This window comes from Schistocerca piceifrons, chromosome 1, assembly GCF_021461385.2.
Source record: "Schistocerca piceifrons isolate TAMUIC-IGC-003096 chromosome 1, iqSchPice1.1, whole genome shotgun sequence".
Classification (NCBI taxonomy): Eukaryota; Metazoa; Arthropoda; class Insecta; order Orthoptera; family Acrididae; genus Schistocerca; species Schistocerca piceifrons.
In genome coordinates, this window is record NC_060138.1 from 889,421,188 (window position 1) to 889,435,687 (window position 14,500).

General features: G+C 38.3%; 1 protein-coding gene across 2 annotated transcripts in view; it reads left to right on the top strand.

Annotated features, from left to right (window-relative positions):
- LOC124716871 (probable GPI-anchored adhesin-like protein PGA55) overlaps positions 1–14,500 on the top strand; it is a 132,970-nt gene that overhangs the window by 25,163 nt on the left and 93,307 nt on the right. Inside the window, exon 2 of one of the 2 annotated variants that reach the window (XM_047243427.1) lies at positions 3,071–3,229. In XM_047243427.1, coding sequence (XP_047099383.1) covers positions 3,071–3,229 — 159 coding nt within the window. Of the gene's footprint in view, positions 1–3,070; positions 3,230–5,967; positions 6,022–14,500 lie in introns of those variants that run through there. The other variant, XM_047243434.1, reaches the window with a different exon arrangement.

Sequence of the window (14,500 nt, forward strand, 5' to 3'; positions counted from 1 at the left end):
AATGTCGTTTGTTGTTAGCAGTATTAGCTTATTCCCAAGAGTTAGCAGCTTTCACTTAGTTAATACTAGGCAGAAATCAAATCTGCATATGGAATGCACTTCCTTGACTCTTGCACAGAAAGGAGTGCAGTATTCTGCTGCATCCATTTTCAATAAGCTACCACAAGAACTCAAAAATCTTAGCAGTAGCCCAAACACTTTTAAGTTTAAACTGAAGAGTTTCCTCATGGCTCACTCCTTCTATTCTGTCGAGGCGCTCCTGGAAGAGCTGAAAAATTAAGCAAATTGCAGTGTTACATTGTTGATTTTCTTGTCGCCTGAATATGTTTCTTATATTTCATTTTATCTGTTTCTACTATCGTGTTATAATTTCATGTATTGACTCGTTCCATGACCATGGAGACTTCTCCTTAATTTAGTCCCACAGAACAATAAATAAATAAATAAATAAAAATAAAACTGCTTCAAGTTATTTGAAGGCAATGGCCATTTCTTTTTGATTCTCTTTCAATATCAGTCTGTGATTAGTTAGTTCTAGTATGTGTGTCTCAGTTTTTAAAAGTGTCTTACACTGTCTTATGATCCATTCATACTCCTTTGAAAAAAACTTTGTGTTCTGCCTTACGGCAGGTCTTGTCATGGGGGAAGCCTCATCAGAGAGGTCCACCACTTGAGCATCTAGGGAAGTCATTCCAGTGGTGGTTTCCCGTTGCCTTCCACTGATGATGATTAAATGATAATGAGGAGAGCACAACACCCAGTTCCTGACCGGAGAAAATCTCCGACCCAGTGGGGAATCAATCCCAGGCCCCTTGGCATGACAGACCGCCACTTTGACCACTCAGCTTTCAGGGCGGACCTTTGAAGCTCATAATTATTGATTTTCTGTTTATATGATGTGTTAGATACCTTTTTATAAGCCCTTCTAATTACGTTTCAGTTTTGTTAGAAGCCATGTATATTTCAGAGTTCTAAGATTTTAGTTGAGGCTTTCCATTATTGCCTGGTGAAGCAGTCTGTGATTAAAATTCTACTGATAAATATGGATGGCATATAAATATTTATATAGAATAAACAACAAGGCAATACATTCAGGAGGAGCAAGATTCAAATTCCTGTTCAACCTATGGTCAGATTTTTTTATTGTTTTACCTTAAACAGATTGAGGCAAACATAAATTGTTTCGTATGCCAAGAGAGTGCTGATTTCCTTCTGCATCCAGTTCCCACCTGATGTTGCACAGATAACCAGAAAACATTGGTAACCCAAACTAACTCAGTTACAAAATTACACTTAAAACACATTATATTTTGTATAACTTGCTTTCAGTTTAATTTAGAGAAATAATAACAATTTCTTCTGTTTCTGTTTTTCATACACTTTTATGACATTGTCTCTCTGTTACTGGAGAGTCAAAACAAGGGTAAAGTCGAACAGATATTATCCTTCTTACTTTGATAACTGATCATTGGAATTCTGTACCTCAGTATGCTTGATAATGGGTCCCTCAATTGTGTCACTACAGAAGGGTCCCCACATGTATCTGAAAATTTAACGGAAAACAATGGAAAAAATACTTCAGAGATGCCCAACAGTGGGATGGGGGTCTGCATTGTCTTCCAGTGGTAAAGTGAGTCACATTCATAATAGATAATTCTAAACAAAAATGTTCACTCTACTTATGATAGAATATTTTGGAACTTGTTTCTATTTTTCCAAAAATTGTGGAATTGTGCTTGGACGATCTGCATTCATATACTTGGGAACATGCTGTGTTTATGAAAATAGTGTATTGGTTTTGTAATTTTACCTCAATAGCAGCTGGGTTTATATGACTGCTATTGAAGCAGTGGGATGTCCTTCTGTGGCTGAATGTGGTGTGACTGCCCCCACTCATGCACTTCTGGTTCATCAGTAGTCACAGAAGTCCTCATTCAGTTAGCAAGGTGCAGCAGCTATATCAGACTCATTTGTTAAGAGATATTCAATATATTTCCGGAGATGGGTAGGCTCTCAGGTGCCCGTGCCCACATCCTGCGAGTGCAGTTAGTCACCAAATGCGTCGACACACACAGTGTGGTGATAATGGTGCATTGGATATGAGAAGTGCAAGGGCACAGTCAAAGCAGCAGTACCAGGTTGGTGGCATCGTAAAGTGCTGTGCCAGACTTCAGCTGAGAACTGTTGCAGTGAGAACTGTTGCAGTGGTGGTCAGCTACTGCACAGACACAGAGGCCTGTTTGCTTGGTGTTGTGATGGCTAGCTGGGCATGTATAAATATCACCTTAGCAACTTTTGCTGCTGTTGTTGTAATACTGTCACAATATATGCAGCAGCTAGTGTGCTGGCAGTGTTGTCAGCTGTGAGGAAAGTTAATTTACTATTGGTTGTACTTTTGCACTTTATCACCTGTCACCAGTAGATGTGCGTAAAAAAATCTGATTTAAATTTGAAAGGCTCCTGTAGTGAAATTAGTGTTCATAAAGACTATTGGCACAAGCTCATTATAAACAATCTGAAATGTCACATTGTAAAGTGTGTTAAGTTTCACTTAATATAAATTAAGAAAAATAAATGAAATTGAGCATTGTCTGTAAAATGTAGTGCTTAATACAGTTGACAAGCCGTTGCACCACCAGAGCTCTTTTCTTTATTTCTGGTGTTAGTAAAAAGGAGACTATTGATATAAAATTTTTAAATGTTTCTAAGAACTAAAGGATGGTGAAAAATATTGTGGAAAAAAAGAAAATACCTTAATTTTATAAGTGTAAGGAAGTAATGTGCAAACATGTGCACTTGTGTCCTTTCAGATTTGAAGTGAGCATTTAAATGTAATGTTGCCTTTCATACTTAGAAAATTAAATAATTTGTTCTTGCACATTGTCATCTCTGTTCTCCTGACCAGTTAATATAGTTACAGTAATAATTACTGTATCATGCCAAATGGAATCACTGTATCCTCATCTGATTAAATAATTGTTAAAGCAGTTGTGTATGCTTCTCATAGAGATATCGTGTTCATGCTGATATGTTTAGAACAGTAAGACTGTAGTACACTTTTATTTTTCAGACAATATTACAGCGACAGCTGGGTATGCATCCATTGATTGTACTGAAGGATATGCAGTTTTCTGTTCTGAAGTCCCTCATAGAATTTATGTATTGTGGAGAGACAAGTGTCACTGAAGATAACCTTGGCCCACTTCTTCAGGCAGCAAAATTTTTCCAGGTATCTGGTATTTGGAAGAAGTGATATTTACTTATATTGATCTTACATTTCACAGAATTGTTAGCTTTAGCATTTAAGAATGCTTCCTCATTTTTGAATATGCTGCACATGTATACAGTGCTAAATCGTATATCTTCGCCATAAACGAAAAGATTTACATTAAAATTGTGTCAATTACATCACAGATGATCGTCAGCTTTTGCTGCAATTTCTACATTTCCGGGCCGTATCTCCACCAAAGTAAAATTGGTAACGTCAACACTTCAGTAAACAATTAAACTTTTTGCACTTTTTAAACTCTGTGATTGTGAAATCATATCACATGATCTAAGTCACATGGAAATCTATTTCCAGTTATTTCAACACATTTATGAGTATCGCTCCAAGGGAAGTAGAGTTATTAACTGATCTAGGTATGTTTCGACCAGTCGAATCAATTGCCATTTATTGCATCACGTGATAAAAAATACAACCTTTGTAGAATAGAAGGGAATCACAAAATCACTTGGAAATGTTAGGAATTACGTAAATACTGGGTTCCAATTTGCAAAATGTTTAAATTTTTATTTCTTAAAAATGGCTTTCTCTTAAGATTGGGATTCATTAAATCAGGGAGAAATAACTTTAGTGGTGGTACCATCTTCAACTCTCCACATTAGTCCATCATGGGATCTTCATTTCTGAACTTTAGTGGTGGTACCATCTTCAACTCTCCACATTAGTCCATCATGGGATCTTCATTTCTGCATAACTATTACAACCTTCATTAGTTTGTTCCTACATATTGTAGCTATGCCATGGTCTTTCTGTAAGTGTTAAACTGTCACCCTCTCTTCCTTCAATTACCAAATTGGTGATTTGCTGATGCCTCATCCTATGAACCAGTTGTTTCCTTTAATCAAGTTGTGTCATAAATTTCATTTTTCTGCAGTTTGTTTCAGTAACTTTTCAGAAGTTATCCAACTTACAACCTATCATGCAAACCATGAAGTTTTAATTTATTCCTCTGAACTTTCGAAAATTCTCCATGATTTCCTGTTCTGATCACCCATTGTACAGATTGAATAACATCTGGGATAGGCTATAAACCAGCCTCACTCCCATATCAACTTTTCCTTCCCTTTCATGTCCATTCACATTTATTTACTACAGTATGGTTTCTGTAAAAGTTGCAGTCCATGCACTTTATTTGCTACCTTCAAAATACAAAGAGTGTATTTTAGTCAGTATTGACAAAAGTTGTTCTACATCTACCTATTCTCCCTTTTTTTCAGTTTTATTTTCTAAGATAAGTCGTACGATCAGTACTTTCTCGCATTTTCATACATTTCTCTGGAACCCAAGCTGCTATTTCATGAGATGGATCCTCTCGTTGTATACATCTTTCTGTAAATAGCTTGTGTCAGTATTTTGCAACCGCGGCTTCTAAACTGCTGGTTCAGTAATAGCCATACCAGCCCTCTTTGGAAGTTGGAATATTACCTTATCCTTTATGCTTGAGGGTATATAATCTGTAAAGGTTCTTTTAATTACCGCTACCAGTCACAAAATTTATTAACTTATGTATTACTTATATATTGTGCGACATGTTTCAAGGGAATACCTCATCATCAGGCTAAATGGCATTACAAAAACAATTTCATAATAAGATCCTACAGATGTTACACAGTCTTTTCATAAATGTTGTGGTTATCCTGTGGAAGAAAAGAAAACCTAGTAAGAGGCAATGTCACTTTGTAAGCTGGACTGATGTTTGCATGAAAATGTTTTTTAACACTCACTCACTTTGTTCTTATGGCGTGGTAGTCTCGTAATGAGCTGAGGTGTTTCCATTTCTGTGGCTCTCGTGGCTTTCTTGATCACTGTTCACAAATTTTCACAAATGTACCAGTAACTTGGAAAACACGATCACAAAAACAAATCTGTAGTGCAGTGTATATGGTGGTCAAAATACAGCTGGTTTCGATTTGTTTATCAATCTGTTGATCTACGTGGTGTCAGATGTTACATGTCTTCTGCACATCTTGTTATTGTATTACAGGTGTACGTTGAGGAAATACATTACAAATTGAGCACCTGTTACAATATTATTGTACAAATGATGATGTAAACTATTTATTTTAACATATTTTTAAGCTATTATTGGGGCTAGAGTGAAACGACTGTGATGTTATGTATATTTTAGTCTAAGAGTACTGTAGTGAAATTGGAAAAGAAATTTGAATTTTTGAAGTCTGTCATTTCATTCAGGATCTTGTTATCCCCCATGTGGCCATGGATGAATATTTCCATTTCTTCCAAGATGTCCATTTTCCAGCTGTTTTCTAAATTATTTAGTACTTTGAGATCATTGTCTCTTGTAACATTGTGTCCTGTTTCATTGATATGTTTCAATATAGCTGCTTTATTCGGTTTGCCAAGTCTGAAACAGTCAATGTGTTCTTTCAGTTTCTCTGTGGGATATGAGATGTCATGTATCAGTTTCTTTTTTCAGTTGTTGTTGGCAAAGGTGAGCCTGATTTTTTTTTTTTTTTTAACAGCTTGGCTATTTTGTCTGATATGACACCTAAATATGTTAACATTATATACTTGGGTTTTTGGATGTTGTGTGAGGAAGCTGTGTACCATTGTTTGTTGTTATTTTTAGATGTGAGTTGTAATAGTGTGTGTATTTCATGTTCATGATAGCCATTATTATGTGCAATGTATTTGCATTTCTGTCTCATAGTTGACAACATTAAGTGGGAATTTCTGTTCTCTGTTGAAGAAGGATCTGAATGCAACTTGTTTATGTGAGTTGGGATGTGTGGAAGATTTATTAATGACTGTGTCTGTGTATGTTGGTTTTCTGTGTACATTGATATTTAGGGTTTGGTCTGTTAGTTATTGTCATGTCTAGAAAATTAATTTTGTTATCTTTCTCAGTCAGAATGGCTTCAAATTCTTATATAATCTGCCTTACATGTCTTGCATGGTTTTGTCATGATTGGTTCTCCCAAGGATGTTAATAATTTCAAAGTAATATTGTCTACTCCAGGTGTTCTTGTATTGATTTATGTATTTCAGTGCTGTGTGAAATTCCTCTCACAGTATCATGTCTCCTGCCTACTTCCTCTTCACTTTCCATAATACTGTTTCCTTTGCCCAGCCTTGCAATAGATTACTTCCTTTTTTCAGCTTTCCCTTACTTGCTTAGCACTGGCGAATTCTAAATATTCCCCACGTTCTCAAATTTGTCCTCCTCATCTTTTTTCTACCATTGAATTCCATTCACTCAGCATAACTAAATTTTTGTCTCCCATAAGGAACTGAATAATTTATTTTATCTCATCATACATTCTTTCTGTCCCTGTGTCATCTTCTGATTCAGTAAGTACATGCACTAGAACTACTCTAGTGGGTGTTGGTTTTGTGTCTATCTTGGCTACCTATAATGCATTCACTGTACTGTTCATAATCATTAACGCACATTCGTGTTTTTTATTCAGTATTAGACCTACATCTGGGTTACACTTGTTCAGTTTTGTGTTGATAACCCTGTACTAACCTAATCAGAAATCCCGTTCCTGCCACTACAGACACATCATTCCTGAAAAGGGGAAGCATCATTTTCAGCATGTGCTGTGGCAATAGTCTAGATCTGGGACAGTCAACCTTTTTTCCCACCACCCACTTTTGCATCTCTTTTAGTAATAAAATTATCTAACACCCACTGCTTTCATAGTAATGGCGATCTGTAAGCAGCAAATTAGCTTTAATTGCTTCAATTTATAAAGCAAATTTACAGCAATTAAAGCATATCATAATAAACACTTAACAAATACTTTGTCAAAATTTTACAAAAACCTGTTGCAAATATTTTAAAAACTGCTACCACCTACCATGAGAACCTGGAATGTCCACCAGGTGGGTGGTAGGGACAAGGTTGAATATCTGTGGTCTAGATGATGTGGGGCTTGTAATATTACCAAGTATGGCCTTGTAGTGGTGGTTCTGTGAACACTTGAAAGCAAGGGGAAACTACAATTGTTTTATTTCCAAAGGTCATGGAGTATTTACTGCATAGTTTGATAATGAAGATGATGATATCCTTTATGGTAAAATATTAGTGAGGTAAAATAGTCTCCTATTCTGATCTCCTGGTGGATACTGCACAGAAGGATGTTGTCATCAGAAAAAAAACAAATCTGACATTCTACAGGCCAGAGCATGAAGTAGTAGATCCCATAATGAAATAGATAGGGTAGAAAATGTGAAGAGGGAAATCAATATTGTGAAGTGAGCAATAGTGGGAATTAGTGAAGTGCAATTGCAGGAAGAACAGGATTTCTGGTCACTGTGAATACAGTTTTTTTCTTCCTGTTGCAGATTTTGAAACACACAAATTAGTGTGTGTATTGGGGGGGGGGATTGAGACGGGGGGTTTTGAAGGTTTTCCCTACCAGCGATTCAATTGGCACAACAGATATATCAGATATTGCTATCATTGACTCACCAGAGATGGGTAGGAGATGAATAGTTCCGTACATTCATGGAGAAGACACAAGGTACGTTGTCTTCCCCCCCCCCCCCCCCCCCCCACCCCCCCACCCCCCCACCCCCCCCCACCCCCTTTTTTTTTTTGTCAGTTAAGTTCGTCTATCTATCTATATCCGGATCCCTGCTCCAGCTACTGCCGGGTCTAGGTGCTGTCAAGTTTGTAACCTTTGATAATAACCAATAATCAAAAGTTTTGAAGGACAGTAGAGCAATCTCCGCTGGTACATCTGTATGTGATCAAGCAGCGATAATTATTTCATATTGTACTCTGTCAATTCCTTATTCTGTGGTTAGTCACTCAAGAGGAGAATGTATTCCCATGTAACTTCTAAGTTTTAAAATAAAATTCAATGAATAATAAAAGATTTAAAATGGAAAAACTAAAACTCAGTTTCACTGGTTCTCAGGCAGGTGTACTGTCAAATTATTTATTGGATCTTCAGCAGAAATTAAATATCCTTACATTCATATCTGGATGCTGGTACTCTAGCATTCCGCTTTTAGCAAAGAAAATGTTCTCGCGTGCTGATTGTGTTGTGTAATGGCTTGCTCACCCGTGCTCTTTCTTATCTGGAAAGAATTGTGCGATGCCTGTAGTGACATGTTGCCAGTTTTCTTATGTCCTTTATTGGAAACATTACTCTGTGTTCAGAACCATTTCAAGTTAAGTGATCTATGGGCTCCAGCTTGGCTCTTTACAATTTTTTTTGAAAAATTTTGAGCATTTGTCAGTGTGTTGTCAGGATGTTAGAAAATTAGTGAAAACGAATTTTACTAAAACTTGTCAGCATCTGAAGATATAAAATTTTGTCTATTTCTAGCACCATATATCTCAAAACTGACACCTCTGATTTTTATAATTGTTAACAGTACTGATTAAAGTACATCAAAGGCTATTGATAACAAACGTTTTCATTGTGGTTAAGGTGTAAAAATTTGCCGTAAATATTGAGTTTTTCATTGCATTTAAATATAGTTGTGTAGTTCAGTGGTGAATAAAATTAGCATTGCCTAATTCTTTCTCAAAATGTGCTTTAACCAGCATTGCCTCACAGTTGTGTTGCTGGATTGAATTCTACTAAACAAAGAGTTCCGAATTCCAAGACAGTTGCTCTGCTTTTTTAGTGGCTTGAAACTAATTGTTACAGAAGTAGTGAATTTGTGAAATGGAGATAAAAGCCTGTCAATTAAATCCGTGCAATATTGAAATTGTTAGCAATTCTATATGTCATTTACTATGTACAAATTCTGTAAAGGTCCCAAAGAGCTATTAAAGAATTTTGTTTAGAAGGTAATCAGTTGGTAAACTGACAAATGGTGTGGATGCTTAGATATACTTGCAGCAGAAAGTACTGTTCTCACAAACATGAATGATTGTGTTGTAATCTGTTTGGAAAAAATCATAAAATGTGAAAATGTCTTAAAATTCCTTAATGGCTGATTTGCTAAAATTTTGATAAAATATAATATAAAACCAGGTAAAAATGTGTGCCTATTCCCGGTATACAAAAATGACTTTGGTTGGAGGGACTTGACTTTTCCACAAAGAAAGATGTTTATGCCATCTTGATCAAATGAAACTGATAAGACTAGTATTTATGGAGATATAAATACAAGTGCATCAGCTGCTGTAATATTATCACAGAAATTTTGAAAAATTGGTTCGAGGTATATATATATATATATATATATATATATATATATATATATATATATATATAAAAAAAACTGTGTGAAGCAAAAGATGCATCAGGTTGAAAATGCAATTATTAAGAAAATTGCAACAATTTGGTAGACTTTGCCCTAGTGTATTGGACCAACCTGGTGCATGCAAAAGTAATGGCCTGATTATTTAGTTAATAAAAAGCTGATAAAATAAATAAAACAAAAGTAAAATACATCCAGTCACCCAGGAAATATTCACATACACCTTAATTCCTCAGAGTTAGTCCACTAATATAAGACTGTGGAAGAATTTTGTACGAGGTGCATTCAAGTTCTAAGGCCTCCGATTTTTTTTCTCTGGACTGGAAAGAGATAGAAACACGCATATTGTTTTAAAATGAGGCCGCGTTCATTGTCAATAAGTCCCAGAGATGGCAGCACTGTACGGCAGATGGAATTTTACCACCAGCGGCGAGAATGAGAACTGTTTTAAATACTTAAAATGGCGACGTTTTCCTTACTTGAACAGCGTACAATCATTCGTTTTCTGAATTTGCGTGGTGTGAAACCAATTGAAATTCATCGACAGTTGAAGGAGACATGTGGTGATGGAGTTATGGATGTGTTGAAAGTGCGTTCGTGGGTATGATAGTTTAATGAAGGCAGAACATTGTGTGACAACAAACCGAAACAACCTCGGGCTCACACAAGCTGATCTGACGACATGATCGAGAAAGTGGAGAGAATTGTTTTGGGGGATCGCTGAATGACTGTTGAACAGATCACCTCCAGAGTTGGCATTTCTGTGGGTTCTGTGCACACAATCCTGCATGACGACCTGAAAATGCGAAAAGTGTCATCCAGGTGGGTGCCACGAATGCTGATGGACGACCACATGGCTGCCCGTGTGGCATGTTGCCAAGCAATGTTGACATGCGACAGCATGAATGGGACTTTCTTTTCATCGGTTGTGACAATGGATGAGACGCGGATGCCATTTTTCAATCCAGAAACAAAGCGCCAGTCAGCTCAATGGAAGCACACAGATTCACTGCCACCAAAAAAATTTCGGGTAACCGCCAGTGCTGAAAAAATGATGGTGTCCATGTTCTGGGGCAGTGAGGGCGTAATCCTTACCCATTGCGTTCCAAAGGGCACTACGGTAACAGGTGCATCCTACGAAAATGTTTTGAAGAACAAATTCCTTCCTGCACTGCAACAACAACGTCCGGGAAGGGCTGCGCGTGCGCTGTTTCACCAAGACAACGCACCCGCACATCAAGCTAAAGTTACGCAACAGTTTCTTCGTGATAACAACTTTGAAGTGATTCCTCATGCTCCCTACTCACCTGACCTGGCTCCGAGTGACTTTTGGCTTTTCCCAACAATGAAAGACACTCTCTGTGGCCGCACATTCACCAGCCGTGCTGCTATTGCCTCAGTGATTTTCCAGTGGTCAAAACAGACTCCTAAAGAAGACTTCGCTGCTGCCATGGAATCATGGCGTCAGCGTTGTGAAAAATGTGTACGTCTGCAGGGCGATTACATCGAGAAGTAACGCCAGTTTCATTGATTTCGGGTGAATAATTAATTAGAAAAAAAAAAAAATCGGAGGCCTTAGAACTTGAATGCACCTCGTACTTGACAAAGAATGGCGAAAGCACCAAGAAATTCAAAGATGGATAAAATGAAACTATCACATCCTAAACCAAGCTAGGTTAAGAAGTGTCCAGGAAATGTAAGGCAAAACATTACTGAGTTCTTTGGAATCAAGAATTCAGTCAAATTTGTGTGCAAAAGAAGCTTTTATTTCCATTTGCTTAGATGGAGGAAAGGTTCATAAACAAGAGTAGATGCTTCTTAGTAATTTGGGGGAAATGTTGGTTACTTATTGAAACAAACATAGGCTTTAAGTTATATTTTCAAAATTTCGTAAATTATTTCTCAAATGGTGCCTCTCTGTGAGTGCAGTTTAACACTCAATTTGGGTGTGCCCAGTGCAGGCTTTGTGGCTGGTAGCCAGTTGTTAATTGAAACAATACTGAAATGAAATTGGGTGTTTCTGAAGGACTTGCACGCACTCTTTTCAGTGGTGTTCAGTTATAAAATTGCACTGTCTGAACAGGCCTTAAAGGCCCAACAGTACCGACTGGCAGCTGCGACATCCTCAGCCTTTAATGTCACCGTATGCGAATATGGAGGGGCATGTTCTCAGCACATCACTCTACCATCCATTGTCAGTTTTTGTGACTGGTGTCACTATTTCTCAATCAAGTAGCTCCTCAGTTGGCCTAACAAGGGCTGAGTGCACACAGCAGATCAGGACTGTGACCCATCCTGACAGCCCTTAACTTCAGTGATCTTACAGGAACTGGCATTCCCACTGTGGCAAAACCATTGGCAATTATAAAATAGATGTGGTAATTGTAAGATACATATTTTAGAGCTTCAGTCCCATACCCAGCCTCTGTGCTGAGGCTGGCGAACCGCCACTTACCATCCGGCGGCAGCTCCTACTGGTGCGCCAGGCTTGTAAGTTTCTTGCAGCTCCCAGCTCGCCTTCTCACCACCTTGTTGCCTGTCCACCTCTGGACCGCCTTTTTTCCCACCGTCCCCGGGCTACATTGCCGTTTGGGATCAGTGTGCAACGTGTGCTAGAGTCGCTCGGTGTAGAGTCTGTCCAACCCCAAATCCAGGGTTTTAACCGCCTACCAGCCCCCTGGTTACTGATGAGGCCTGGAGTGATTTTAGATTTATTGCAGTACAAGAGAGATTGCACTCCTGCCACCGTTTTTAATGCAGCATTTTCTGCTATTTTATCCGAGCACCATGACTATGTAGCTGTTTTTACGGATGGGTCGAAACAAGGGGATTCCGTTGGTTGCTCAGTTGTTTTTCCGGATCGTGTCCTCAAGGTCCGACTGCCTCAGACTTTTACTGTCTTTGATGCAGAATTGTCTGCGATCTTGCGCGTGCTGGAGCAGATGGGACATTCTTCCTCTCCTAAATTTCTTGTCTATTCCGATTCACTCAGTGCCCTTCACTCATTGCACCATTTGTATCCGGCAGATAAAATAGTCCAGACCATCCAGGATGCCCTCCTCCGCCTACAGCGACTGGGGAAGGTTGTAGCTTTCTGCTGGGTTCCGGGGCATGTCTGCATTGCTGGGAATGAAAGGGCAGATCTCGCAGCCAAGGAGGCTTGTCTCGATCCACACGTATCTCAGTGTGCTATCCGCTTGCACGCACTCACCTCGCTGTTGAGCTCACGAGTCATGTGTCGGTGGGTGGATGAGTGGCTGGAAGTGACTGACAATAAGCTCCGTATAGTCAAGCCCACAACGCGTGTGTGGTGTACCTCCTTTCAGCCCCATCGACGGGACGAGGTTCTCCTCACTCGGCTTCGAATAGGCCACAGCCCTATGACGCATGGCTTCCTGCTCCGGCGAGAAGACCCTCCAATGTGTGGTGCTTGTGGCGTCCAGGTCACTGTGCACCACGTTTTATTGGATTGCGTTTTATTTTCTGACCAGCGGGCCATGGCTGACTTGCCAGCGGACCTGCCAACTCTTTTAGGCAACACTCGGACGAATGCGGTTAAAGTTTTAAAGTTCTGTGCCATGTAAAATGTTTTTACAAAGATTTTAGTGAGAGGATTTTAATTTGCTCACTGTGTGACAAGCTCGCCCATATTTTATATAAGTAGCCAGGCAGTGACAATTTCAGTGGCGTTCTTGTTGCTATGTTTTCCCTTTCCTTCGGTTTTACTTTCTTATGTAGCATTTTCTTTCTTTTCCTGCTTTCTTTGCGTGTGTGCTTCAGGTGTGTCAGGGCGCTGATGACCTCGATGTTGAGCGCCCATAAACCCCAACACACACACACACACACACACACACACACACACACACACACACTTTTAGAGCTTATAATGTAGAGAATAGACTTGTTGGACAGTTCGTAATTCTCTTAACTTACTGACAGGCACACAAAGTAGTGACAAAATTCAGTTTCTTGCACCTTTTAATGATTATCTATTAATTGAAAGTATGGGGAAAGTTTTTTGCAACAAATTGTATTCTGGAAGAGGGACTGTGCAATTGGCATATCTTTCTGATCTTCACTTACATTACATCTATATTCTATGCAAAGCATATTGTCAGTATAGCAGTTATAGGATGGCAGTTAAACAAAAAAGTGGATCTTATGAAACTTGCTATAGTACCTATGCTCAGTTACAATAGAGCTGAAACTTGGCAGAAGTTCATTCAAGTTTGTTAGGTACATTCTGTACGAATTTTTACAAAAATTAAAGATAATTGAGTTGGAAACATCTTCCGTTTTGAACTACTTGACATGGAATGACCCTGTGGCTATTTCCCATTATATAATTAGCCTTGCATTTTGGCTTTCAGGATTGCCCTTGCAGATGATAGTAGCTAGGCAGCCATATAATGTGTATCCATAAAATACCATCTCTTTTGAAATTTGATTAATTAAGTAGATCAGCGTGTTAATTTTATAGATTATTGTCCAAAGTCTTGTTTATTAAGTACAGCTCTCTGTAACCTGTAAGCACAAAGTCTGTTTGGAATCACTCATATATAAACGTGTTTGTTGCTTTTTGTTCACACTTTGTGTCTGTGTATAAAGCATGTCTTACACTGTTTCATTTATATAACTGTGTTTGCATTGTTGTGAAACATTCTTGGTAATTGATGTGAAGATACTACCTTCTGAATGAAAAACTGTTGTTCTTATTTATTTTTAACGGTATTAGATTCTCCTCTTTTTCTGATATTGAGCAGAAATATGATGCAAGAAGTCTGAATAAGTTTTGTGCATAAGCATAGTATTTTTTGTACAGGAGGACCAGTATTTATTTTAGTTACTGAGTGACTTTAAAAATGAATGTTGTGGTAAGTCAAGCCACTTTGTAAAGCACTCTTCTTTCACCTGGGTTGATTATCATAAGTTTTTTGATGAGAAGGATTACTGTGAGGCAAAGACAAACTGTTAGGAAAGATTAAAATATTGTTGACATAATAGACGAGCACTAGTATTGTTTTT